This window comes from Oenanthe melanoleuca, chromosome 1 (genome assembly GCF_029582105.1).
Source record: "Oenanthe melanoleuca isolate GR-GAL-2019-014 chromosome 1, OMel1.0, whole genome shotgun sequence".
Taxonomy (NCBI): Eukaryota; Metazoa; Chordata; class Aves; order Passeriformes; family Muscicapidae; genus Oenanthe; species Oenanthe melanoleuca.
The window spans coordinates 19,110,636-19,138,439 of record NC_079333.1 but is presented as its reverse complement, the minus strand read 5'-3'; the positions used below and the strand labels follow the sequence as shown (position 1 = coordinate 19,138,439).

General features: G+C 41.1%; 1 protein-coding gene across 2 annotated transcripts; it reads left to right on the top strand.

Annotated features, from left to right (window-relative positions):
• Positions 1–100: 100 nt before the first annotated feature.
• NXPE3 (neurexophilin and PC-esterase domain family member 3) lies at positions 101–21,595 on the top strand. 2 transcript variants are annotated; one of them, XM_056506482.1, is made up of 7 exons: positions 104–194; positions 1,360–1,410; positions 3,318–3,530; positions 10,600–11,360; positions 12,956–13,029; positions 15,956–16,162; positions 17,055–21,595. In XM_056506482.1, the coding sequence occupies exons 3-7, from the start codon at positions 3,438–3,440 to the stop codon at positions 17,603–17,605; spliced, it is 1,686 nt and encodes a 561-aa protein (XP_056362457.1). In that variant the 5' UTR covers positions 104–194; positions 1,360–1,410; positions 3,318–3,437; the 3' UTR covers positions 17,606–21,595. The 2 variants fall into 2 exon arrangements, with proteins under 2 accessions (XP_056362464.1, XP_056362457.1); XM_056506489.1 differs by lacking the exon at positions 1,360–1,410 and having other exon boundaries at positions 101–194.
• Positions 21,596–27,804: the final 6,209 nt, after the last annotated feature.

Sequence of the window (27,804 nt, the reverse complement as noted above, 5' to 3'; positions counted from 1 at the left end):
GGGCGCAGAGGCTGCGGCACGGCCGCGGGGCCGGAGCCGCTCTCGGGGCGGGGCGGGGCGGGAGGAGGCGCGGCCGCCGCTGTGAGGGGCGGGCGGGCAGGAGGGAGGGGCGGCGGGAGCCGCGCATTTACAGCCAGCGCCTCCGGGCCGGGGGCGAGGCCGCCGCCTGGCCCGGGGGAGCGCCGGGGGCTGCGGTGAGGGCGTGAGGGCGGCGCGGCCTGCGCGGCTCGGCCGGGGAGCGGGGGGACAGCCCGGCGGGGCAGAGGGGGGCGGCGGGCCCGGGGCCGCTGCGGGAGGGCCGGGGCGGGAGGCGGCCGCGGGGTCTCGGGGTTGGCGGGTGCCCTGCTCGGATCCCCCGTCCCCGCGGCCGGGTCCGCCCGCCCGCAGGGCCGCGCTGCCCGCGCCGCTCGGGGTTCAGCGGGGCGGCGGCTGAAGGTGCTTCCTGCCGCTCCGGGGGCTGCCTTGCGCCGCTGCCCGGCGGTGCCTTGGCTGCTCCCCGGGGATGCTGCGGCTGCCGGGCTCCGCTCCCCGGCGATGCTGGGGCTGCCTTGCGCCCCTCCCCGGGGCGCCTACCCCGCGGCACCCTAAAAAAGTACCTTTGAAGCGATGAAACGGAGCAGTGCTTCCTGCTCGCTGCCCCACCCCTGGCTCCTGGGTGCGTGGCGGTGCCGTGTGTCCCGGTCGGGAGCGCTGCGGGCACTGCGGGGCACTGCCCGGGATGGCAGCGGGCTGGGGGGCAGCAAAAAATCCGCCAAAAACAGCAGAAAATCTGGTTTTCCGTGCTGGCAGCCACGCGAACATCAAGCCTCGAGCCCCTGTGCCCCAGTGACATGGTTTGGGCATCGCCAGAGGTAGCGGATCCTCTGTGCCTTTGAGATTTGCATGACAGAATTTGGAGAGGTTGCACTCATCGCTGCTTTTGTAACGCTGCTGGCTGGCTTAGAGAGCTGTGGGGATTGGGAGCTGACAGTAATTGACAACTTGTGAAAAAAGCCAAAGCAACAATCCTGTAATGGAGCATGAGACATAATTTAATGAGGTATTCATAAAAATGTCATTAAATCAGTTTTTGTTTTTAACACTGAGTGAAATGGGACGTGTGGTAACATGGAACAAAGGTAATACTTAGCAATAAATAGCCGAAAATTCAAAGGCACAGCATTGAAATTTAAAAGAATAAAATGCTTCAACAAAATCCCTGGGTCATTGTAGAAACTAAAGTGATTTTACAGGTAAAAAGTTGTAACTGCCATTTTATTTTGTGCCACTGTAAGCAAACCAACAATTTAATTTAATGAATTTAATTTAAAAATATTTGTGTGTGTTTCTATAGATATTTTTTAAATGTATTGTTTCCAGGGTTATCTGTCCTTTTGTGTGGAGGGCTTCAGAGAACATTTCAGGAGCAGGGTAAGGCCTAAGGCCTTTTGGCATACTTATGGGCTTATAAAAAAATGAACAGGATCAATTATTCATCAATTGTGATGAAACTGGCAGAATAATAAGCCTTTAGCATAAAGAAAGCTCTGAACCTGTACATTTAAAGGTTTTAAGGCATATGACATCTACAAAATTCTGAAAATTCAGAATAAAATTACATAGAACAGCGGTCATGGTTGCCATAGGTGTCTAAAATTGCAGTCTATTTTCAGTATCATGCTTTTTGGTGATGTGAAAAGAATTCTCAGCAACAGAATTGAAAATTCTGGTTTTGTTTAATGTATTTGTTTTTCTTCCTCAATTGGGCATGTATGTCCTTAAATTAGCATTTTTATGTACTTAAGTATATTTATTATCAATTTACGACCCAATTTCCTTTTTTATGCAAATTTCATATTTGTGCATAACTGTTCCACCAAAGCTGCATTTTTGTGGCATTTTGATGCTTTCACTTTAATGGGTGTCTTGCTCTTACAATGCTAGCTCATTGGTTAGAAATGCAATCTCTGTAATTCTCAGCAAAGCATTTGAAGTTATAATCCCTATAATCCTTGTAAAGCAATTTGATGTGTGGTCTATTTTGAGGCTGTCCTGTTTATATCAGTAATGTATTTCAGTTTCCTAGTCTATGTTCATTTGATAAACAATCTTTTAATTTTGATATCTAATGTATCCTTATATTTCATTTCAATTTACACAGCATTTTTCATATAGCCTTAAAACTGTAGGTACTGTAGTTTTATATTATCTTAATTGTATAATTTCTCAGTTATACTATTTATAGAAAGTTATACAAAGTTTATATAATCATTTGACTATGTTGTTGCACTTGGTGCATGGTTGTATGAGTAATGTTGCTTTGAGAATATTGGGTTTGGAGAGATTGGTGTCTTTTGACTGTCTCTCCTTGCCATCTGCTTTCTGTTTCCAAGTTTAGAGCTTCTGCAAGAACTCTTGCAGAAAGACTGCATCAAAATTGTCCTTCTCAGAAAGAAAGGAAGGTTTAAGAGTCATTCTGAGCAAGCATTGAGAACTTTATCAGTGGCTGCTAAGTCTGTTATTTTATAGCAGATCGTCCATCAAGCAATCTTAAAGGAATATTGTATGAAAGTTAATGAAAGACAGTACTACTATTAGATTTAAAGAACCAGAAACAATGAATCCCAACACATTGTATTCTTTACAGAAGTTAATTTCTTTTCAGAGCTGCATATGAGTACCTGGGATAAAAGGAATGCTAAGAAAGTAAAACAGGGAAGATGCAATGTTATTGGCTGTGCATGAAGTTAAATTTTAGTCCTTTCAAATCTCTTAGGTATCCCCTCTTTAATGCTACAGTTGATTTATTTTTCTCCTCTTCCCAAGCAGAAAACTGAAGGAAGTTTTATCTTGCTTATAAATTTGTTTCAGATATCAGTGTTTAATAACAACTTATTAGAATGTGTAAGCAGGTAAATGAGAGATGTTTAAGTTTCTGTTTTGGTCTGGTAATGTCTGGATAGTGGTGGTGTGGCCTAACAGATAAATAGAGTGGTGGTTATTTATTTGGTCTTTTTGATTGCCAGAACAAAATCTTGCACTTGCTTTTTTTTTTTGTTTTGTTTTGTTTTGTATTGTTTGTTTTTTGTTTTTTTTGGTGTGTGTGTTAACTACAGGTGAGACCAGCTTTATGATAAGAGTTTGCTTTGGCATATGCGAGAGAATTATGTAGCATAATAGATAATGCTGTTCAGATTAGTTCCACAAAAAAGAATCTGTGTTGGCCATTCTATTGTACTATTTATTGCCCCACCATTTGGAAGCTTTCAGTGTAAAACTTGACTTTAGTTCTAGTAACATTTTGGGACTTAATGCAGTTTTTGTAAATGCACTTGCAGGAATGAAGTGGAAGTCGACTGAGCTCTCTCGTGCTCTGCTGAGACGAAATGACATTGATGTTTGTGGTGAATGGAAGCCATGGCAGTGTCTAACATGGGAGGGAAAGACACGAATGGACCATGTGGCGTGACTCGCTCAGACTGCAGCTCTTCTGCCTGCTTATGGCAGTGCTGGCTGTTGTGGTGTTGGTCCATAATTTTTTTCAATTAGAGGTAAGTGGAGCCTGTTTCTTCTCCAAGATAGACAATTCTAACATTAAGCTTGAAAGTCAATAATGTTGCCCAAGCTGACTGACAGCATTTAGCTATAAACTGGAATCTCAAAAATTCGTAGTTGAAGGCGTGTCCGGAGGTATTTAATCAACACCCTTCTGAAAAGGCTGGCATCAGAATTAGCTTGGATTGCAACAGGATATTTTGATCTTTTACAGTATTCAAGGACACTCATATTTCACAACCTACCTAGGCTGTTGCAATGCTGCACCCTCTTAGAGGGAAGAATGTTTTTCTTACGTGCAACAGGAAGTTGCCTCTTTTTCTGTTAGAGTACACTCTAACTCCAGTTCCTCTGTGATTCCCTTGTAGATAGTGAAAGACTGCCATTAAATCCTCTTTTGGTCTTCTCTAGATTTAAAAAAAGATGCTTTGGTTCCTTTACTGTCATTCCAGTTCCCTAATCATCTCAGGGGTTCTTAGCTGGTCTTGCCAGCTTTACTTTGGCGTGAGTTGTCCAAAAACCAGATGCAGTGTTCTGGGTATGACTTCACCACGGTCAAGTTGAGGAGAACTATAACTTTGCTCCATCAGCTGGTTAGGATCATGTTAATTCCTTGCCACAATGCTGTGCTGCTGACATATGGTGAGTTTGCTGTCTCCTGGAATCCCTAGGTCTTTTTCTGCAGCACTCCTACTAGCTTGTTCATCTCCAGCCTGTACTGATGCAATTTTTATTTGCCTTTCCCTTTTTCCCTCTGCTGTGTCTGTCTTGCATATTTTTTCATTTTACTTATCACTTCAGTGCAGAGGTACTTTCAAACAGCTTAGTCAGCAACCCCAGGCTGAAGTCAAGGTGGATGAGGATCTGTCTGAGGGAGCCCTGGAGGCTGACTGCCCACTGGCTGCCTGCCTGGCCAGGCCTTCCAGTGCTGCATTTGGTGGATGAGCATTGTAATGCTTGGCCTAGCACCTTGTTAAATTGCAGCTGTCCCTTGTGCACGTCAGCCAGTCAGTAATTGCTTTATGCTTTTAAGTTGTGTATGTGCTGCTTGCAGAAGCTTCCTTCCTCTTGGCTAGTGGTGCCCAAATGAAGTGCTCCAAAAGAGGGGCTGTAAAACCCCCTCACCCCACTCAAAATACAGTTGAATGGGAAGAGCATCACGTAAGGGGAATGAAGATGTTAGAGAAGGCTTAAATTACAGGCGACTCAGGATCAATAACTGAAGAATGAGCTTTTGTTACATATTCTAGTAGTAGAGGACACATTAAATAAAAACTGCAGATGGTGATTTTAAAGGAAGCAGGGATATTTTTTTATGGATTGTAGCAAAGCTGCAGAAGCCCTTGCAGTAAGTCTTTGTGGTTACTAAATACCTATATTCAAAAAATCTGGATGAATGCACAGAAGAAAAATCCATTAGGGGATACTAGATCTTAAAGATGTTTACCCTAATATTTAAGAAATCTAAACCACAAAGTGCTAGAAAGTGTGTTAAGTCTACAGGAGAAAATGGCACAATATGCTTAGTCTGTTTTCTTTTCCCACATACTTGCTGTTAGAAACTATTGGCAATCAAAATACTGTGTTTGATGGACCTTTGGTTCAAGTTGGCATGATCCATTTTGTTCATAGGAGGTAGCTTTTGTTTTCTCTTTCTGTGTTTTATTTTGTTTTGGGTTTTGACCTAGAATGTTGCCTGAGGATGTTGATATTTAGAATCTTAAACGGTTTTCTTTCTATTTTAAAATTCCATTTCTTAGAGAAAAGGGCTCTGGCAGTGATTTGAGAGTGAAATGGAAAATGCAGGTTGGGTGTTTACTCTGTGCTTTTTCTTGCCACTGTTCATGATAAGGGTCTTTGTCGTTGCCCTTTACATATCTGCTATTCTAAACTCAGGTACTGTGTTGCTGGTAAATCTTTATGCTACAACATGCAACTCTAGTCTCTTCTGTTGTCGTGAGTTTTCTGAGTGGACCTGCTCCTGTATTTGTCTTGCTCCTGTATTTGCTCAGTTTTCCAGGCAGCCTAATATAGGCACTTATGCTGATTTTTTTCAGTCAGAGATCAAAGCCAGAAAAAATCTTATAAATCTCTCACAGAATATCTGTAACCAAATCTATTAGGCTCTGGAAGGAGAGCTTATTGTTGGTTACTGTTGAGGACACATTTGTAAATACATCAGACATACTTCTCATCCCCAAATCATCCAACCTAGCTGGCTAAAGCTCAAGATCTAATGCAATTGTTGGCTGTTTCCTTTCTTTTTTGCTTTAGGATTTTATAATTTTCTTGTTGGAATGTTTCCTCTTATTTTCCTAAGCTACTAATGACACCCTTCCCGTATTCATACCCGTGTTAGAATTGTACTTTGCTTATCTTGTGTTTAAAAAAACCCAAAAAAACAACCAAGCTGTCCACAAAAGGTTTAGTAGCCAGCTTATTATTTACTTTACTTTTTATTATGGAATAACTCTTCCCTTGAGGTTACATACTTGATCATATAGTACCAGAAGAAATGTGTTTTCATTTTATTATAATTTATTTTCTGTGAAAATAGCCTGACAGATAAAATATACAATAACTTTTTGTGAAGTATCAGGATGTTGCCCAAATATCATGCTTTCAGGATGCATGATTTGTACAAGTGGCCTTTAGAGTGACAGAACTATTTTGGGATTAGTTGTGAGCACTATTTTATTTGAAAGCACCTAGAAGAGAGAGTGTATGGGGAGAAGGGAAGTTCCTTGCCAGGACAGCATATGAAATCAGACAGCTGAAACTGAACAAAAGGACTGTATAACAAAGTTTTAAATTCTTGCTGCTGAATTGCAGGTGCCTACAAAAGATAACTTTATCTTATTCAAATTATTTCTGGAACATTTGACTGTCAGGTGATGGCTTTTGAGGATTGGATTTGACACTTAGAGTAGTTTAGCAGCCACTCAGTGTTGTGAGATGGTAATGATAGAGAATTGATTTCATATCTGTCATAGAAGACAAATAAAGTACCTGGAGTGTAAAATTACTGGAAATAAGATGACTGACCTTTCAGGAATTGGTATTTGTTCAGATTCAGATGTTGTCTCCTGGAACTTTTATTTCCCCACCGTGCCTGTTGCCTGGGAATCTCCTGTGTTGTTTCCTACTCTACTCACAGTGACTTCTACAGGTTTGCAGCAGCTGTTCAGGATGTGTCAGGCCAAGGCAGGAGTTAACAGCTGGTGGAAGATACTGGGCTTTGAGATGGAGTTCCCCCTTTCCAGCAGCAATGGAAATACTCAATATTTTCATCAGCCACCTACACTGTGAGGACAGGTGTTCATTGCAGATCTTCCCCAGTACTCTGTGACTCTTCTAGAATATCCTTGAGAGCATTATTGCCCAGGTTAATCTATACGTTGTATCTGATTTTTGCTTAGTTGGCAGTGACAATGCCAAAAATTGAGGAGATGAGCTGAAACTTCCATTAGTTCTCATAAAAATACATCTTTTTTTCCTTGTTATGACATGTCTAATACAGGAACTGCTAGTGGATTTATTTGTGCTTAGCTGACATGTAATCTTTTCTGTCTCGCCTGTGTAACTTGGCAGATAGCCATTAAATTACTTTGTGGTCACATTTAGGCTCTGGTTAGCTTCAAAATGCAGTAAATTAAAAAAATAATGATAGGGAAAAAGCCCAACAAAGCAAAAGCCCCCAAAAAACCTCCTCCCACACAAACAAAAAACCCTCAAACCCAACAAACAAACAAACAAAGCCCCTTTGAATTGCACTTAAAATACATGACACCTTGAATATACATGGAAATCAGCAAAGCAGGTGTTATCCAACATGGAGCCTGTAATGAGCACTAAAAGAATCTGTGTCATAAAGGAAGAGCACTCTTGAGAAATCCTCTTTAACTGCTTTTCATAAAGGAATTTTATTTAGTTTTGGCTACTAAGTACAGTAGAAAGCCCTCAGTTCTGCACAGTCTAGGTGTGACAACACAGAGGAGCCAGAGAGATTTGGAAATAAGAGGGAGTAGGAGATGGAGTGGGGACAAACTAAGCTAATTTTTTACCTCAGGGCAGGCCTTGTATCCGTAGGGGCAGGAAAACTTAAGTACCTGTTTGGAGCTGAGCCTGGGAAACACTTATGAAAGGAAGATGGTTTGGAAAGCTTTTCTATTCCAGTCAAAGGTCTTTGGTGTACTAATTGACTCTGAAGCTCTTTCTGCCTTTACTGGCAAAGAGAATCTCTGCAATATTTTCTCCTGTGAATATCATACATGGTGTAGCTTATTTTCACAAAAGCTTATAATTCTGCAACAATACCTAGTCCTGGTTGGGCTTGAAAGAGGGCTGTAAGGATAAACAAGGATGATGAAGAAAGAATCATCCTTCAGGATGTTGAAAGAGCTCTGCTTTTACCTTCATGGAGCTTCCCCCTCAGGCCCTTTGAAGATAGACTGGAAATATTTGTTGTATGATCTAGTCTGCTTAATGGGACATAACCCAGAGATGTTGCAGTGACAGCGCTTGTCCTTGTTCTCAGCTGCATACAAGCAAAGAGCTTTGGCCTTCTGCTCTGCTAAAAATCTGTGTAGCTGGACTGATTTGGAGACATCAAACCATGTTCTGTTTTCTGAATGAGTTTGTTGGCTTGGTGTTCTCTGCACCCTTTCGCTCTGAAAGATATAGGTATTCCCCTGGAAAGACTTCAGAAAGCCTAACTAGGCCAGAAATGCATCTTCTACATCTCTGATGGAAAGACTGGGTTAAAAACCCTGAGGAATTTTATAGAAGATTAAAAATAGGGCTAAGTCAGTTTAAGCTGTCTTAGGCAGCATCTCTTCTTAATTTGAAAAGGATTTGTTTTTCCCATGTCTCCCAACCTCAAGTACTGACTGTTGAAGAACCAACTAAAAATCAGAAACATTCTCTTGGGAACTTACACTGAAAACAACAATTAATTGTACACACATATTTTCCCTTTTCACCTCTCTTTAGGAAAATGTATAAATATTTTTGCTGAGACATTGTTACCAGCTTATTGGATGCATCAAAATATATACCTAACTTTTAAAAATATTTCCATGCAGTATTTTCTGTTATATATATATTTATGCATGAGCAATTGAGGGAAGAAGTTGTGAAGGTATCCAGGAATAGAAACTTGGTTTAATTTGGGAATGCTTGTAGGCAAGATTTCAAGTAGAACTGTGCCTGAGATTCACTCTCAGCTTTGGCTGAAATTTACTGGACTCATAAAAGTAATGTGCAGCATACATCTGCAGCTTGGCTTGCTGTGATGGAAAACAAAAATAATTGTGAATTATCTCATATGGCCTTCAGGGAAAATGTATTAAATCATGGGTGGGAATATAAAACAGAAGCAAAAGCTTCTATTGTGATGTTAACATCCGGTGTATCGATGGGTATGTGTCATTTTATGTTTTTGAGCTACAGTGTAGCAACTTACAGTTTCAGATTTTGTAGTTAACTTGTAAGATTTTGTGTATCCACACTACATCCTCATGTGCTCATCCTCTTACTCTAAGGCTGATCAAAACCAACTTATGTCACAGACTTCAAAAGGCTATGTGTTTCTATTGCTTGTTAGGTTTACCTTTCTTTTAAAAAAGTATTTTGAATCTTAGTGTGGTTCAAATGACTGTAAGACACTGTTGATATTTCCATGGCCTAAAAAAGATTTATAACAATGAATGAGGGTTTAATATGAGTGCTGTGACTTTTAGTACATTACTGAGCAGTTAGTTATGGAGGAAGTAAATGGAAAACACTGAGGTATTTATATAGGGTACTGGTAAGTACAATGATGTTTTTAATGATTTCAAAAAATATAGTTTGAATTTTTAGCAATCTTTAAAATCTAAACTAGCATATCATCTGATGCTATGTGAATGGCACACTGTATAATTTTAATCTTTGCTTGAAAACTTATTTTCCTTCTTTATGAAATAAAATTATGGATAAGTGCTACTATATATACACCTGGTAATTAATTACTCATTAACTGCTGATTTTGTGTGTATTTGAAGGGTATTTATGAATTTGCTGATTAGAAGTCTCATGGGTACCTCTGGAGTCTTAGACTGTGCTATTTTTAAAATTTTCCTAATGCAACCTGCAAAATTATGTGATGTCATAAAGAAGATGGTATCTGCAGTCATTTGCATGAAAATACAGTTTTGGACACTGATATTTTTGCACAAAATGCAGTTTTTTCAAGTTGCAGCAGAAACCCCCTCTCTTAGTCTAGTTTTGTATTTCACTATTTTAATTTTTAAACTTGTGTGGATTAGGGGATGCTTTGCTTGCTGTTTCATTTGGTGTTAGAAGAAGCTGTATATAGATTTTTAAATCTTATAAATAAACAAGCAGATTTTTTGCCTGTTTAGTCCTAGCTTGTCCTGCACTATTCTACTTGCCAACTGGCTCATGAATTCATTGTCCCAGAAGGATCTGGACTTTTATTTCTTCCAGTGTGCACATTGCAGGGAAATATGCATTTCAGATAATTAGCCAAGAAATGATGTGACTGTGGCCAGATAAATGACTGCAGCTGCTACATGCAGCAGACTTCTCTGGAAGGCGTGTGCAGGGGGTGCATCAGCTTAACCTGCAGTGTAATATCTCAAAGAAACCCTATTTCCATGCATTAATGGGGCAGCCATTAGACCTCATGCTGCTCCAATACTAAATGTTACTGCAGAAGAAAAGAAAAACATGAGTTATAACTTAATCATCCAGCCTTTTGTAATTTTTTTCCACATTGATATTTAGAGAGTATACTGGTAGCTGAAACACTGCTGTACATTTGATGTGATCTCTTTAAATGCTTGTTTGCCAAAGCAGGGTAACCACAGGTTGCCCACCTGTTTCCTTAGAAATCCCATGGTCAAAGTAACAGATTTGGATCTTCTAGTGAAGTTGCTTCATTTGGTCAGCTTCAAAGCTCTGCAAAGCAAAGCCCAGTTCTTGGGATCATTTCCTGACAAAGCATCCATTATTCAGTGTTTTATTTCATAGCACAGCTTCAGGTAATCTTTTTCTCCCCAGAACCTGGATGATGACACAGTTTCAGGATCGAGTTGGATAACAGAAAACAATGTCCAGCACTCTCTGTCACAGACAGCCAAAACTACCAGGAAGCCTTACTGTGGGTACACGCAGCAGACCTTGTCCAAAAGGGAACAGGCGGAGCAGGAATCGTTGCTTGCTGCAATAGAGTGGCCAAAGCCCCCTGATGGCAAAATTGCCTTTGAACAAAGCACTGATCCCACACACAGTGACTTTGTGATTGTGAAACCCAGCAGGTTCTTCAAGGTGGGTGATCAGTTGGAGGTACTCGTTCGTATGAAGGATTTCCAAGGAAAACCCAAGCAGTATGGTGGAGACTATTTACAGGCACGAATCCACTCTCCTGAGCTGAAAGCTGGAGCAGCAGGAAGGGTTGTAGATTGCCAAAATGGCCTTTACAAAGTCTTCTTTACCTTGCTTTGGCCAGGAGAGGTCAAAGTTTCTGTGTCACTTGTCCATCCGAGTGAAGCAATCCAAGTGCTCCTGCGTTTACGAGAGGAAAGGCCGGACAGAGTCTATTTCAAAAGCTCGTTCAAGTCTGGGAGGTATTCAGAAACTACAGAGTGCAATGTTTGCTTGCCTGGAGGTCTCCCAGTCTGTAACTTCACAGATCTCTACACGGGTGAGCCATGGTTCTGTTACAAGCCTCGAAAACTGTCCTGTGCCAGCCGAATCAGCCATGCCAAAGGCGGGTATCTGAAAGGTCTTCTGACACAAGAGGAAAGCCTCTTTTTCCAAAGGTTTGTATGTCGTTGAATTTATATATATTCAGTCGTTTTGTTTGGGTTTTTTTTTTATACAAACTTTAGCCTGTTGCTTAAATATGACACATTGCCTTAGAGGAGGAGTTTATCTTCAGGACCAGGTGTTTGGTGTTAGTTATTGAATAGTCTGTTCCCCTTCATTCAGCTGTGCAAGAATCTTAGACAGCAATCTTAAAGGAACTTGGCTTGTAGTTCTCCTTCTGTGCTTTGAATTCAACCCTACTGAATTTCAGAAGAGCGTGCTGTCTAAATCTGGTGGTGGTTTGGGGGACTGTTTCCTTATTTCTGTTTCCATACCTATACTTGCAATATCAATAACAATGCTTTTGAGAAGTACTTTTGGCCAAATCTAAACTACCTAAAAAGGGTCCGGGTTTTAGGCTTATTTTTACAGAAATTGCCAATTGTTTTTGTCCTCATCAAAAATTATCTCAAATGTGTTCCTTGTTACTCAATATGACTTTCAAATCAGAAGCAGTTTTCATGAAGAAAATACCTGGTAGAACAAATTGCTGAGCAATACCCATTCAAGTAGAAATTATCTGTGCATGTTATTTCAAGTGTCAAACTAAATTAGTTTTACAGTTGTATTTTATTTGCGCATTCAGCATTAAAAAAAAAACCAAACTCAAACCATCTCTTAGTGCCTGGGTACATGTGACAGAACTGCTTCTGTATGAAATTACACAGCTGAATTTAGATAAAGTTAATTATTATGTAGTGTCAGAGTTGTAGGCTACTGCCTTGCTCTCCAACAAAGATGTTGTAGGAAAGTCTTTTGGCACTATGTTCAGTTGAGGCCCAAATTGGGAAAGATTTTAGAGCAGCAGCTCCAAATAGTTTAATTTAGGAAAATATGTGGGCATGTTCATAACCAAGACAAGAAATAAAAAGTAAGCATCAGTGGAATTTTTCCATGGCTCCTCCATATCAAGTTTGTAAGTGGGTCTTTTGACTTTCTGTGTCTCTGCCAGTCCACCCATAAAATATGGCTTATATTTATTGGTGATCTTCCCATATGGGAATGGGAAAGGTGTTTTTCCTGGTTTTGTTTTGATTGTTTGTTTGTTTCATTCAGCTCTGAGATCTTTGACCAAACTGGCTTATAGAAATTTCAAATGATTTATTTCTTAAATGGAGAAAAAAAAATAGACACAGATTTTCTTCAAAACAGTAGCAAAAGGCGGAACAGGAGCTTAGTGTTAATCAGCTAGGAGCTCCTGTGCAGCCCTGTACCCACATGTTCTCCAAGCTGGGGACATCTTTGGGCCAAATCCCCAAAAGCTTCCTGCAGACATCTGACAGTATGATGCTTTATTGAGATTTATGTCGGTACAAGGGTGCACAAGATTTGTGTCAGAGCAATGAAATTTTGAATTCAGATTCAGAATACTGATGGTAGTCCCAAAGTGGAATGAATTCAGCTATAGGAAGTAGGGTAAACTTAGAGTAAAAATTCATAGTACTGTGTGCTTATTTGAAGTGGAATTAAGAAAAAAATTGAGATTAATATTACCTTCAAGTTTCACAGTAACTTTTACAAATATTGCTGTGTTCATTTTTTGTTCAAGTGATGTGAATATCAAAAGGCCGATTCTCTCCAGTGGACCAGACTCAGTCATTGTAAAGCCCAAGGCATTTACAGGTAAAGTGAACTGCATAAGATTCTTGTTTGTAATTCATAATGAAATTTCTAAAAAGAACAACAGGCATCAGATTATAATTTGTTTGGCTTTTTAGCATGGCATAAAAATTAGTATCAGATTTGTATTGAGACTATGAAGGGTTTTGGGTCTTAACTGTAATAGAAGTTCAGAAATAATGAAAAATGTTTTCTAAAATTGCATACATAAATGGGATTTTTGGAAAAAAAAAAAAAGAAACCAAAAGAAGAGAGAAGTTTATTCTCTTGCAAAAAATGTCTTTTATTTCCACTAGCATTTACTTGCACTGTAAAATGTCATAGAGTAACTGCTTACCAAACTCTCAATCTAATGAAAACAGCTGTGTGGTGTTTCTTAATTTCTTTCTTTGCTAGGATTTTGATACCTTGCATTCAAGTATGGCCATAATTTGGGTTACCACAGGATGCCAGAACTTATAGTTCTGGACCAAACCTGATTGTTCTGTGCCCTTTCTAAGAACAGAACAAAGTCTGTACAAAGATAAACTCAGAGGTTTTATCTCATTCATATTTAAATGCAAGCTTTTTATGCTTCTAAAAAGCTTGCATAAAATGTGATACTCAGAGAATTATTTCTTAAATGAAAACTTTCCATATTTTTTTTCATAAGTTTATGGGAGACTTTTAAGGTATCGTTACAGACCTGAGCAATAAGGTCTGAACAGAAGACAGCATTTCTTGCTTTTAGTTTTACTGTTTACTAGAAAAATACAGTTCTGCTACTAGGCTTGCAGCATTTTACCCTCCACCTCTTTTCTTTGTTCAGATGCTTTAGCTGATGTGGTTTTGTTGCTTTTTTAATCTTGTGTATTTCCTGACAGAAACTGCTGCAAATTCAAAATTTGATTGTCACCCTTCTTCCAGGAGCTGTGAATGATCAAAGCCTGCTTACAATGTCCTGAGGATTAATGCTGGGTTAAAAAGGGTTGATAGGAGTAGCACATTTCCTCAGGGAAATTCCTTCCAAGTACAGCAGTGTCTGAATAAATAACTGAATGTATGGATTTGTTAGGACAGATGGTACACACAAACTCCATTGTTCTGCTGTTTTTCTTGTACATGTTTTTCTGTGTGGTGGTAAATGTAGATCAAATGTTTTAAAACCTTTTTTTTTTTTTTTTTTTTTTTTTTTTTTTTTTTTTTTCCTGAAATACAAGTTTTTATTTTTCCTTGGTTTTTAACCTCAGGTTGGAGATTTTAATCTCTTTTATAAAATCTCAAAGTAAAAGCCAATTCTGAATTCTGGGCCAAAACTGGTATGATGCTATACACAGACTTGAAATGCTGATTTACTGTGGGGCACCAAAAAGTTGTTATAGTACCACTGTTGCATATATATAAGAATCCATCTAAAATATAAAAAATTTAATTGCTTTTATATCAAAACTTAGAACCAAACAAACTCAAGTTGTGAATTCATATTATGAATTAGTCTTTAATTGCATGACCATGTGAAGGCTTTTTTTTTTCCTTTCTCCTGTTTATAAATATTAGATAAGTCCACATTATTAGTTGGGCTTTTTTTTTTTTTCTTCCTTGTTCCTGCTGTCAGATTTAAAAAAATCATTCAGAGATAGAATTTTCTGATAGCTTTGTTCTGTGGTAATTGTGATTATATTATTTGTATTATAAAAATGTAGTAATAATTTGCTTTTCACAGTGACCCTATGAGGTCTAAGGAGGTTAACATCCTCTAACCTCTAAGGTTAACATCTACTAATACAACATGCAGAGGATATTGAATAGAATAAGCAATTCAAAATGCTTATTGGAAAGATGCTTATGGTTGGCTCTATCTGTGTTAAAGAAGCATCTACCAGAGGATGCTTTTTGGCCCTGGAATTCCAGTGCTTGTACTTTTTGTTCAAACAGTCTCTGGCATGATTTTGGCCATGGCCAGGTGTGCTTTATCAAACAGCTGTAAGTTATGGGCATGGACTGTTGTTAGCAGTCTCCACACCAAGGTGAGTAGAAGTGTTCAAACAGCTGGAAGTGTCTGCTCCATACAGCTGGTGCCAGGGAAGATCTCCATGTTTGTTCTGCTGAGGTATTTGAATACACAAATGGCAAAGGAGGAACCTGAAACAATCTCACAGAACTTGGATGTGCCAATATCACCCAGGTTATAAGAGAAATATGGCAATATTTGGCTGATATAACCATGAGCTTGCAGCTTCTCTTTCTGTAATTTCCTGTAATCCTGATCCCTTTGTTGCAAGGTACTGCTCAACTTCTGCAAGTTAAAAAGGCATCCTATGGAACAGAGCTGCCCTGGTGTGTAGTTGCTCCTCAGGGGATGCCTGTCCCAGGCAGTAAATGGGGATGGGGAGAGACAGCAGAGAGAAAGTATGAAATCCATGGAATTGGAGACTCATTCATGATTATCGTATTCAAATGGCACATAAAACGTTTTTGGTCATAGCTTTAATTCTGGCATTTTCTGGCTTTGGAGGCCTTGTGTTCAGACTTCACTCTTCTAGAGTGCCAGGGTACGTGTTATTCCATAGTAGTAGTTTTCTGGAGGGTTGTTGTGTCCTGTTTGGGGGTTTTGGCGGGTTTTTGTGTTTTCCGGGTGTTTCTCCGGGTGTTGGCAGGTTATCCCCGCTGGAGGGCAGCGGAGCGCCGCGGCACGGCGGGTCCGCCCGGAATGGGGAGGATGCTCCGCCGGTGCCGCTGGCTGCGCTCCGCTCTGCCCGGGCACACACCCAGCGCTGGGAGAAAGGTGTCACATGGCTTTTACACCAGCGGCAGAGATACCGTATAACTTAAACAGAGCTGAACTGTAATCGGCCCCCCAGACTTGTCAGCAGTCACTGACTGCCTGTCCGTGAAGATTATGGAGGCTGCTTTGGTTGCATGTTGATGTCAAAGGATCTTTCTCTTTCAGATTCAAGCAGTATGGACAGAGCTGAAGATCCCACAGTTTCCCCTTCTGGTTATTATTATGAAGACCAGTGGAGGTCCAGAACACATTGGATCCATAATTTTAACAAATCAGATGATATAACCGAGTGCTTACAAGGAAAAGTAATCCACTTGTTTGGAGACTCTACAATAAGACAGTGGTTTGAATATTTGACAGCATTTGTTCCAGGTAATTCTTTGTTAATTAGCTTTGTCCTTAAGGATCTTTACAAAGCCTTATTTTTCACATCTTGGACACAGAACTGGTTTTACTGAGTAACAGTGACAAAACAAAGGAAGAGAAAAGACAAAACCTCATTAGAAGCCCTGGCAGACAGTCAGATGTTTGAGCAGACACTGAAAACATGTAAGCCTTGTAAATGGGACCACCAGGTATCTGCAAAGTTGTCCTTGTAACAAGTTTGCTGCTGTGGTTGTGAGTTCAGGTGGCCACCACAGGAGGCATAGCAGGAAGTCACTTGGGTTGCCTCTGTAAGGCCTTGCTTGCAGCATCCCAGTCACACGAGAGTTCTTGGAATGAAGTAGCAAATTACCTCCACTGCTATTTATAGGTTTTGGGGCCCTTTTCCTTATTCAAGTTACTTAAATAGAAGAATTTCAGTAGATAATAAAATATTCCTGCCTACCCTCATCTCTTTTCCTTGAAGCACTTTAATTGTGTTGGAATGCAGTCTTTGAGCTGCCTTAATTACTACAATTTGAAGTAATCTTTAAATTTAATGGAGTCCTAAAATTGCTAGAAGGGTTCTTGTGAACCCTGGATTCAGAGAGTAACAATGACTATTTGGAAAATCACTTTTTTTACAAGAGAGAAGGGAATAGTTTGGAGAACTTGGAAAAGGCATTGACAGCCTCATGAAATCCAAATGTGCTGTCCTTCACATTTCAACACCCATAAACTCCCCTCTGAAAAATGCTGGTCACCTGTTTAATCTTAGAGTTCTCTGAAATATGTCCAGATTTCCTTATCTACTCCTGCTTTGCCCTGCGGTCCAAGCACCTTGTTGAGAGTTTGAAGTTCCTGTGCCGTGTTTCACTCGCACTTGCTCCTGGCCTTTCAGATCTAGTGGAATTCGACCTGGGCAGCCCGAAGAACGTGGGCCCCTTCATGTCCGTGGACCTGAAGCACAACATCCTGCTGAAGTTCCGCTGCCACGGGCCGCCCATCCGCTTCTCCACGGTGTTCAGCAGCGAGCTGCGCTACATCGCCAACGAGCTCAACAGCATCGTGGGCGGCAGGAACACCGTCATCGCCATCACCATCTGGTCCCACTTCAGCACCTTCCCCGTGCAGGTGTACATGCGGCGCCTCAGGAACATCCGCAGGGCCGTCCTGCAGCTGCTGGACCGCAGCCCCAGGACGGCCGTCGTCATCAGAACCGCCAACGTGCAGGAGCTGGGGCCGGAAGTGAGCCTCTTCAACAGCGACTGGTACTCCTTTCAGCTGGATTCTGTCATGAGGAGGATGTTCTCAGGAATTGCCGTGCACTTTGTGGATGCTTGGGAGATGTCTGTGGCTCATTACTTGCCACATAACCTGCACCCTAATGAAATAATTGTTAAGAATCAAATAGATGCATTTTTATCTTATGTGTGCCCTCTGCAAACTTAACACAAATGGGTATCCCTATGTTGTCTTTTGCTATAGCCGAAGTACAGTTGCTCTTTTGAGCTGTGGATGAGGCTGGATGATATGGAGGAACTCTGGTACTGTACTTGATAAGGATAAGTAGGGTGGCCTTAACTCTGGGTAGCTGTGAAGGGTGGTAAAGAGGAGTTGACTCTTCAGGCCATATCTTCCTGTAAGACTGATTCCTTCAAGCTTATCATTCATACCTGAGATTATTAGAGAGCACCTTAAATTAAATTGGCAGGATTCAATAAGAAACTATTAGGGTTATTAGCTTTACTAGTTATCTGCACTGTACGCCTAATTTAATCCTGATTCTGTTGCCAGGGTCTTGTTGCTCAGAGCAGTGTGTAAAATCTGGGAAGGATTTTGGGAATGGTCTTTCAGCATTCCAGAGGTTAAGGGATGTCTCCTTCAGTTGCGTGTCAGAGAAGCACAGTCTGTTCTTGTTTCAAAGTCCTAATTAGAAACATGAAGGGAGCATACCAAAGTCACAATAAGGAAGCACAATCACAATATCTGTAGAATTAAGTCATGAGGAATTTGCTGGCATTTAATGGCACACACTAGTTGGGCGCCTTTGTTGTTTACAAATAGCTGCTAAATAGTGAAAATAGCCAGTGTTTTAGTTTGGTTTCCTGTACTACTGATTATTTTTTTTTTTTTTTTTAGCTTTGATACACTGTCTACTTCTTGATTTATCGGTAGCGAGGGTATGTGTGTTTTGTGACCTCAGTGAAAACACTGTCCCAGGCAGTTTCTGCAAGTTCAAATTACAGGTTTACCTACTTGAAGTTTAAAGCATTTGCCAGTGAAAGTGTTTCATTTGCCAGTGGAAGTGTTTCCATTCCCTGCCAGCTACAGCTGTTCTGCTCAGTAGCTCTGCTGTGTCCTTGGTGGCCATGTCTGGACAGGGAGGCCAAGTGACCCGAGGGTCCCTGGGGTGCTTTGGCAGTGGTGCTCAAGGCCATGCAATGGCTCCTCTTCAGGGCCTGTCATTTCTTCATGAATTGCACTGCTGCCAGTATAAAAGGTGGAACACCCTGCACCCAAAAGCCAAGTGTGCCCAGCATTGCCTTCGTGTATCTGCTTGGCACAAACCCAAGTTTGCTGGGCTGACAGCTGGTGGCTCTCCAGCCTCCTGGCCTGGCTTTTACTGCTGCTTATTTCATTGAGCCTGTCTACAGTTTTAACTAGAAGCACTTTGAAAACACTTTTTATTAAACTCAACTCCCAAATTTAACAGCAGACAAGTGTTCCATGCTGTCTTATTTTCGGTGCCACTCAGGACAGAGCCAGTCTTCACTGGCTTGTGTCAAAACTGAGTTGAGTCTTTGTGAGCAAACTGAGAAGATTAATAAGAAAAATTGGCAGGTTGCAGAGTGAAATAATCGAAATGTCTTTGTTAGAAAAGTTTTCCCCTTTGTTAGGTTTGCTACTCTCCTAAGGAAGTGTGTGCTGTTACTGCCAGAGCCCTAAGAAAGCCAATGCTACCAGCTACAGCAACAGTGTTTCTTATTGTGTTCATTATAAAAGGCAACTGAGAAGTGGTTTAAAAACAAATATAAATTATTTTAGCATGTAAAAGGCATCAGTACTATCCATCTATAAACGTAACAATTTAAAAATGTTTAAACATGTCTGGACGAATTGTGTACACTGAAAGAGCACCTATGCTTAGCTTTTCAAATCAGCAATTAAGACATCCAATTTGCTGGTTCCTAGTGACAACTGCCTCACACAGCATCTGCCCATATATTAGCATTGGGTAAGTTTCTTGCTTTAGTATGGTAATGGCAATCTATCCTCTGCTAAAGAGGCCACACCAATTCAGGTCTGGGAAAGTAAACTACCACAATGGAAAATGACCTTTCATCTTTTCCAGATGTGATTTTTAAAATAGGTAAAGACTTTCATCCTGAATAACAACTCTATCCTAATAATGCTCATGGGAATAGAACTTCAGACTTACTTTGAATTTGTGGACTGAGCATTAGGTTTAACTCATAAAGCCATATTGTATGTGAAAATGTTGTGGCTGCATGTGTCTTCTGTGGTGTTGTAGTGCTTGCTACTGCTCCTCAACAGCAGCTTTATATCACTGTTAGCTACCAAGCACAGAGAGAGAAGAAAATATTCTTTTGAATGCTTTGACAGTTGAGGGAAAGAGAACAGGACTGCTGTTAGTCTAATTACCTTTTGGTAGACCCTCATCTTTTAGATTAATTACGTTAATTTTTTAATAACAGATGAACTAACTTATTGGTAATGAACTTCAGGGAAATTGCCAGTTGATTTAGAATGAGGATCAAGATTCTATTTCTTTGGGCTCTGAAATAAACAGGGAAGAGAAATGAATAAACTGAGGGTTTACCCGAGTTTGGGGACACTGTGCTTTTAGATGTCATTCAGGTGATCTGTGAATGATTTTTCATTTCTATTCTCATCTTATTGCCATCACCATTACTAGTTGTGTATGTATGGGATATGCAAACACAGAAGCAATAAAATATTTTAAAATCAGTTTCTTTAAACTTCTAAATGAATTTTAATAGGTACTTAGGTTAAGAGGTTGGTTATTTTTGAAGTTACTTAATGTGAAGCAGGACTGGAAAGGAATTTCTTAGCATCTGTTAAGTATCTTTCTCAACACATAAAATATTAATTCACAAGATTTTTCAAAGCCCTGTCTTCCTTTTCTTTCCATTTTCTTCATTTGAAATGAAGAATTTGTATTGTTTTTGATATTTTTATTCTTGTACTGATAATTTTGATTATTAATCTTTCAATAGATATTTTCTTTTTAAATTTATTTATTCAAAGTCCAGCTCCCTCAAATTTCAGTGAAAGGAACTACTTTTATTGTGTTTATTAGAATATTTCAGAGTAATTTATTTATAAAATAAGTAAACTCCATTTTATATATATATTAGTGTTGAACTGTAATACCTTAAGAGTATTGTTTATCATGTATATCTTTTTAGGCTGATTTCTTCCTTCTAGAAATTTAGTAAAAACGTTAGTTGAATTCTTGATGAGAAGGAAGGATAAAATGTAAAAGTTTCTCTTTTTTCAGGTTTTCAGTTGCTTCTAATTTCATCTGCAATGCAGCACTGCTTCCTGAGATTTAAATCACCATTTTTCATTGTTTTACTTCTTAGAGGTAAGCAATTAAAAATGGAAACTTTGCTTACCACAAGTGTCTGTACAACTTTTTGTGTACTACAGGTAACAATTTCATGTGTACATGACAAAAATTAAGGTTTGATGTTGCCTTATAGAGGGGTGGAGGATACTGGGATTTTGCTTTGGTTTTATTGCAGAAGTGTGGGTTAAAACATTCTTCCATTCATGACAGTTTCAGTAACAGCAAAAAACTTCAGTCACAAATGTGTTTTTTATTTATAAAGCACTTACTCCTTAAATCCAGGTCATTTCATATATATGTTTAGACTGGAAGGCTCTTAATCTCCATTGAGAGCAGTGAAGAACTCTGTATGTTAGAACTTGTTTTCAAAGAACTTGATTTTTTCTAATCTATGTGTGTTATTGTAATGCTTACAATATGCAGAAGGCTATACTGTCTTATTTCCTGATGTGATCAGAAACACAAATTAAATAGCCAAAAGCTCAGAGAATGAAAAATTCCTAATAAAGAGGGCAAGTTTACTTGAACCATTTCATCTGATTAAGTCTCAGTTTATCTTGTTTGCTGTAACCCCAAGTCCTTTATATTCTTATAGCTGCATTGTAATTCCCTTAGTTTTACCTATTATATTTTGTGCTGTGTGTTGGGTAGGAGTTTCATGCTATGGTTTATAGATTAAATTCACTCTAAGTGACCTTTTTTTTAGATGACTTGTATTTGGAGAGGAATGATCTGTGCTTGACATGAGACCTAGCACTGAAGCACACTGATGTTTGCCTCTGTTGGTGTATCAGGCCTGACACATAATAAAAGCTTGTACATAATCTAGGCTTCCTTCTTTGAGGGCTTTTGCACTGTCTGATCCACAGGAAATCCTTAAATGACTTCATTTTAAAAAAGAGTGAAGAGCAGATGCAACATGGTCATTGCTTCTCTATCTCATGAACAGTTTTTGCTTAAATAATAAGAGAAAAATTGAGATGTGTCCTGTGAAGGGCTGTAGGGCATCCTGCACTGGTGGGCTGAGTGAGCACTGCCCTGTGAGTCCAAGGGCTGTGTTTGCAGGCCATGGGGAGAGGGAGAGTGGCTGCCTGCTACAGACTGGGGAGTCTCTGGGATGGCCCAAGGGTGGCCATGTGGTGTTAGGTCAATTTGGGGCATGTCCACTGGCTTGCCCTGGGCTTAGCTTGCAGCCAGGGCTCACTGCTGAGAAAGTAGTAAGCAGGGTTCAGTGCCCTTTGTGCTGATTCCTGACGTATATAGCCAAAAATAGCCTGTTTGACCAGGCTAAAAATCCCTGAATGACAAAATCCTGCCAGCTAGGAGACAGTGCTGTGGTAGTACTGCCAAGTATTCCTTCTGTTTTTCTGTTCCCCTCTCATTCTGTGGTGGCTGCTGAAGGGGGCAGGGTAGGGACATGGGCCAGGGGTGTGACCTGGGTGCTGCTCACACATTCTCCAGAGCACAGAGCTGGGCCATGCCAGTCCCAATGGCCCCGAGGGACAGGGCAAAGGCAAAGCTGCTTCTTCCCAGCTTTTGGCTCTGGAGACTGTATTGAAGTGTGCTGCCATCGTGTCCAGCCTAAATGAGCCTTCACTCAGCCAAAAATGAATGAGAGGCTGCAAAGTATGAGCTGCTTTTCATTGTGGTGTTAGGTCAAGCCCCAGGCCTCCTCAGAGGGGAAGTGAGAGTGGGGAGTAGGACAGAGAGGGGAAGCAAAAAAGTAGGATGCAGTTAAGGAAAAGCAACATGCAAAGATCTTGCTCTGTGACACCGAGAAGAGGAAGAAGGTTGGGGATTTGGTCATGTGGAGATTTCCAAAGGCAATACTGATTGTGTGGGACAGACTCATTTCTCTGAGACAGCACACTGAATGCACATAGATGCATTGCTCCACATGTTTTAAAAAAGGAACAGTTCTTTCCACCCAGGCTGCTCACCCACCTCTTCCTCTGTGCTCTCCTGACAAAATTGACACAGCAATCCTGTTAGGTACAGTTCCAAATTCTGCTTACAGCTGGTTTGAAGCCATGTGTATTGTGTTCTCACATGACTGTAGGTGTGGCATATAGCTGGGGAACTTTTTAAAGAAACCCAAAGCATTTGTAATCAAGATGAGGAGTGCACAGGCAGGTTTTCATCATGTGCCAAGTGTTCCTCAGAAGCTGTGGTGACTCAGAGGAGGCATGTAGCTTGCCTGAGATGGCACAGGTTGCTTGGCAGGGCAGAGGCTTGAGCCTCATCCATCAGACACAGGGACAGGAGGCTCACCAGGACTGGCAGAAAGCCAAAACAACATGGTTTCTGATCTGGATGGAATGGGGCTTCTTGTGTTCAGTTTAGCCCTGCATCCCTAGTTAGGAGGTAATATCTAACATTAGCTGTCCAATTTATGGTGCAAGATCAGTGTATTTGAAATCAGGGAAATGTTTTATGTCCTTGAATCTGGATTTTTGAGTCCTCCTGAACTGTTAGTTCACCACAGTGCTTGTCACCCAGATCTGAACCCTCATGTAAGGGAACCTAGCTTGTATCTGGGCAGTGATTGTAAAATCCTGTCCCTACTGCTGCGTCCTCCTTCACTGTTGGTGTTACCAGCCTCTTGTGGGCATATTCAGTGGACTCCTGGGGTCTGCTGGTCTGCTCTGTGAGTCTGTCATGGTGAATTGTACAGGAGCTTCTCTGCTTGAAAGGGGAAAGAGGGATTTTGTGGGGGAATGCTACAGAACTGAGTGAATGAGTTATTTTGTGTGAGCACATCACTAAAGCTAAGTGAAAGTGCAACGTGCCCTCCTCCACATCCCAACTCTGTCAGCTGGCATGGGCTTAATAGATTAATCCCTTAATGAATGTGGCCAGAAGAGGGCTTTGAGGCACTGAAAAAGAGTCTGGGATGACTCTCAAATGAAAAACATAAGCCACAACATATTTGTCTTAGTGGTGGTTTGTTTTCTAACTCCTGAGTAGTTTGTGTTTTGAAAACAAATGTCACAAATACCACTGAGGCTCTTTGACTTGAAGTTTGTTTGAAAGTGAAATCAGTTGATGACATAGATTTGGTAACTCTTAGATTGAAGAGTATGCTTCAGAAGATGATTTTCCCCCCAAAAATATTATTTTAAATCTGTTTTTTTCTTCCCTAAACCACAAAAAAGTCAAGAGGAGTAAACTTTACCAGGATAGAATGGTACATCTCAAGTTAGTTCTTTCTGCTGCATAGAAAATTAAGTGTCTGTGGTCCGAGAGCAAGACATGCTGTCTGTGTTCTCTGGGTCAGCCATCCATTAAACATTTTGTCTCCTCCAGTTTTTACTCTCTCCTTCCCTGGTCAGTTCTGAAAGTGGACAAGTGCTTTTCACCCTTTGCCCTTGTTCTTGGGCCCTCTGAAGCACCTGTTGTTTTTTGGTTCAGTTTGGTACAGGGCTGTCCCTTTTCCCTCTAAATCTCTGCTGCAGGCTGAGATTTAAAAGAATATTTTGCAATAACCAGGAGTATTTATATGACAAGGACTATTCCTCTGCTGTGGCATGGCTGCTCTCTCTGAAGGATCTCACAAAAGAGCTTCCAGGTGGGACATGCCCGTGGGAGTGCAGTAGGTGAGAGGCATGGCACGAGGACCTGCAGTGAAAGAACCATGACAAATTGCAGGGTTTTTCCCCTCTTGCCATCCTGCAGTCAGCTCTTTCCACTCCTTCCTACCCTTTGGTTTTCCCTGAGCTGGGTGAGTCATGCTTTCCAGTCCTGCCTGCCCTCTTTTCTGAGTCAGCTTCTCTCAGGGAATTGTCACTTGCCCTTGGCAAGGCAGCTATTTCTGTCTCTAGCTGTTTCTTCCTTCTAATGGTTTCATATCTTTCTGATCCCCATTTGTATTTTTTCCCTGTGTATTATTTGCTTTTGCTGTGCCTTGCTTTTTGCCCTTTCTTTGATACATAAAATTAGAAAAAGAAAGTTACTTTACTGAAAAAAATGTCCTGTCTTAAGAATCCAACAAAAAAAATCAGGTGCTCCAGTAACAAGCAGATATTATATTGCTTTACATTGTTGTAAAATGGATTCAACATATGTGCATCTTCCAATCCCAGAAGTTTCATATCTGCTGGTTGAAATAAAGGTTCCCTATGTTAACCCATTTCTTCCTGATGTCCTGTTGCCCCTGCCCTTGTGCGCAACAAACATTGTCACAAGTAGATATTTTCATTTGGCTGGAGTTGTGATGTTTCATGCTGCCCTACTGCACATCTGCTGTGGCATTTTTAATCTTTCTTTTCTTGTCAGATTTGGATTTTCCTTTTCTTTGCACAAGTGAGTGGTGCCCAGGAGGGGGCTGACCCCATCACATATTCAGCAGATAACAAATGTGCTCTGTGATTTTTGGGGTCAAAGCACCTGAGCTGCCCTAACTCCCAAGCAGTGACAGCTGGCAGAAAGGGTGAGCTGAGTGGTGCTCCAGGTGCTGCTCCTGCTGCCTGTGGTGTTGGGCCATCTGTGCCTCTTTGGGGCTGCAGCCTCCCCTCTTTGCAGAGAGCTCTCCTCACCTTGTGAAGGCACTCAGAAGCCCCCCAGTCCCCAAAGGCAGCAGCTTTTGCTTCACAGCTGCTGCAGGAGAGGGCAGGGCAAGGGTCTGGGTGAGGCACCGCCCTGACACGTGTTAGACAAGACTGAGGGCACCACGAGCCTACAGTGAACAAACAAATACCAGCCCCAGCTGGAACAAACCATCCTGATTTCACAGAGAAGTATCGAGCACATCGAGACTATCAGTTGAACATGTTCCAGTGACAGAACACATCTGCGAACAGGAAGATGGAGCCCACGCAGAGTTTCCTGCCTGCAGGGGGAAGGTTTTGAATTTACTGCCTTTGGGATGGAGATGTTCTCTCCTGCCTCCCTCGTGCAGCTGGTGGGGATAAATTCTGAGGATGGTCTGTTTGTTTTTAACATCTATGTTCCAGTGCAGGAGGCACTGGGGACACAGTGGGCAGGGGGAGCAGTGGTCCAGCACTTTTACCTTGTTGGCGCCAGCTGCTGGAAATTGTATCAGATAGCTGCATTTGGCAACACAAGGCACTGAAAGTGAGGGGTGCTCACTCAGAAAAGATTTGGGTATTCTGTCCTTGCTCACCATGGTTGATATGCATGGTGAATCCTGGCCCATGCCTCTGCTGAAAGGAGAAGAAAAGGGATTATGATTCTGACGGATCTATTCACATTTTAGGAAAATCCAGGACACTTTTTTTATACTGAAGGATATTTTTATCTACTGAAGCAGGTGGCTATTTCACACCTGATATATCTGTATGCAAATGGGACTACTTTTTTTCCTTTTTATTACTTTTTTAACACATATCCCCCTTCTCATTTTAACCAGGCTCCTGGCTGTATGGAGCTTTCAACTGACACCCTGTGAAACTCATTCCAACCTTTCTGAGGGCAAAGTCCTGCTGAAAGCCAGACAGTTGCCAAGGAGAGATGTTTGTCCTGCACCACCTCCCAAAGGTTTCTTTCCTGTGGGACACTCTCTTGCTTCCTATGTGAATGCTATACAGGCACCTGCTTGTCCAGTTCACCCTGTCGTGCCAAGACAAAAAAATGATACTGAGATGTAGCTTAATGACTGTGGCCACACAGCCAGCACTGCAGGGCAGGAGGTGGGCAAGGAGAACCTGACCCTGGCAGGAAGGAAACCCCACTGTACCTGCAGGTTTCTCTTCACCTCATTGTACAGCACTTTTTCATTATTCTTATCTCATATCAGTGTTTTCTACACCCCTTTTTGGCAGAGTTACACCAGCCTGGGATTTCCTGACAGCCTCTTTGACAGGGGAATGTCCTCAACCAGGGCTTACCCCACCTGGGAAATTCCACTGTGCAGAAAAAGTCCAGGGAGCCATGCTCACGCCACTGTCCTCCTCCACCCTGTTTCCTCTCACATGTCACAACGTCCCCGTTCCCTTCCTGCTAACCAGAGATCAGAGCCAAAACATAAGTGGTGTGTGAGCCACTGCACTAAAGGTGCCCTGAGGGTACTCAGCCAAGAAAGAAACTTGTGGGGGGTGTTGTTTAGGGTTTTGGGATTTTTTCCTTTTTTTTTTTTTTGTGAACAGAAAGCCCAAGTAAGCAGGACTTTTGTGAGGGAAGGCAAGAAAAATTTCCTTACCACTGCTTCTCTGTTTCACACCTTTAAACCTCAGAGGAACTTCTCAGTCATTCACACAGGCATGGCCATAAGGAATGATCAGCTGCCAATGGGGTGCAAAGAACTGGCTGGTTTTCCATAGAACTATTTCTAACTTCACTCCTCCAACATGAAGGTATGCTGGTATAATTTTATTTGCTCTATTGCTTAAAAAACCTAATTGTTTGAAACAATATTGGCTTCTCATAAGGTTTTTTACTTGTAGTAGCCTCACAAGTGGCTTGTGCTATAATTATCTCTGTGTGTTTTGGAGTTGAGTATGGAAGAGTGATTGGCTTTTGGGAAGGTAATGGGTAACAGCCAAGGGTGAAGAATCCACAAAGAATGGTGGGATTTTTCAAAACCCTCAGTGAATCTGATGATAAAATACTCCTAAATAGCTTAGCTGTTCTGGGTGACACTTTCTGAAACAATCTGCATTTTTAGGGGAGGATGTAATAGCTCTCCAGAGGATGGATGGATGGATGGAAAGCTAAGCTTTGAGAGTACTGAATGGAAGAAGCATTGTTAGTGAAAACAGGTGTTTTGTATAATCTTGATTACAATTCTTTCCTGGCAGCTCATCAGTAATTTTGGAATAGCAGAGCACCATCAGCATATGAGCCTGCCAGCTTCAACAGAACAGGAGTAAACTGTCATGGTGCAGTGTGAGACAACACAGGGAAGCATATAAAAATAGGGATCTATGCCTACTTTCTTGTAATTCAGAAAAAAGTAAATCTGTGGGAATGAAAAGAAGTAAATTTAATTAGCTCAAAATTCACTTTAAATTTTGTTATGCTAAGGGCTTTATTAAACCAAACCATAAACTTCTTTTCATCGCCTGGCGAGGGTTTC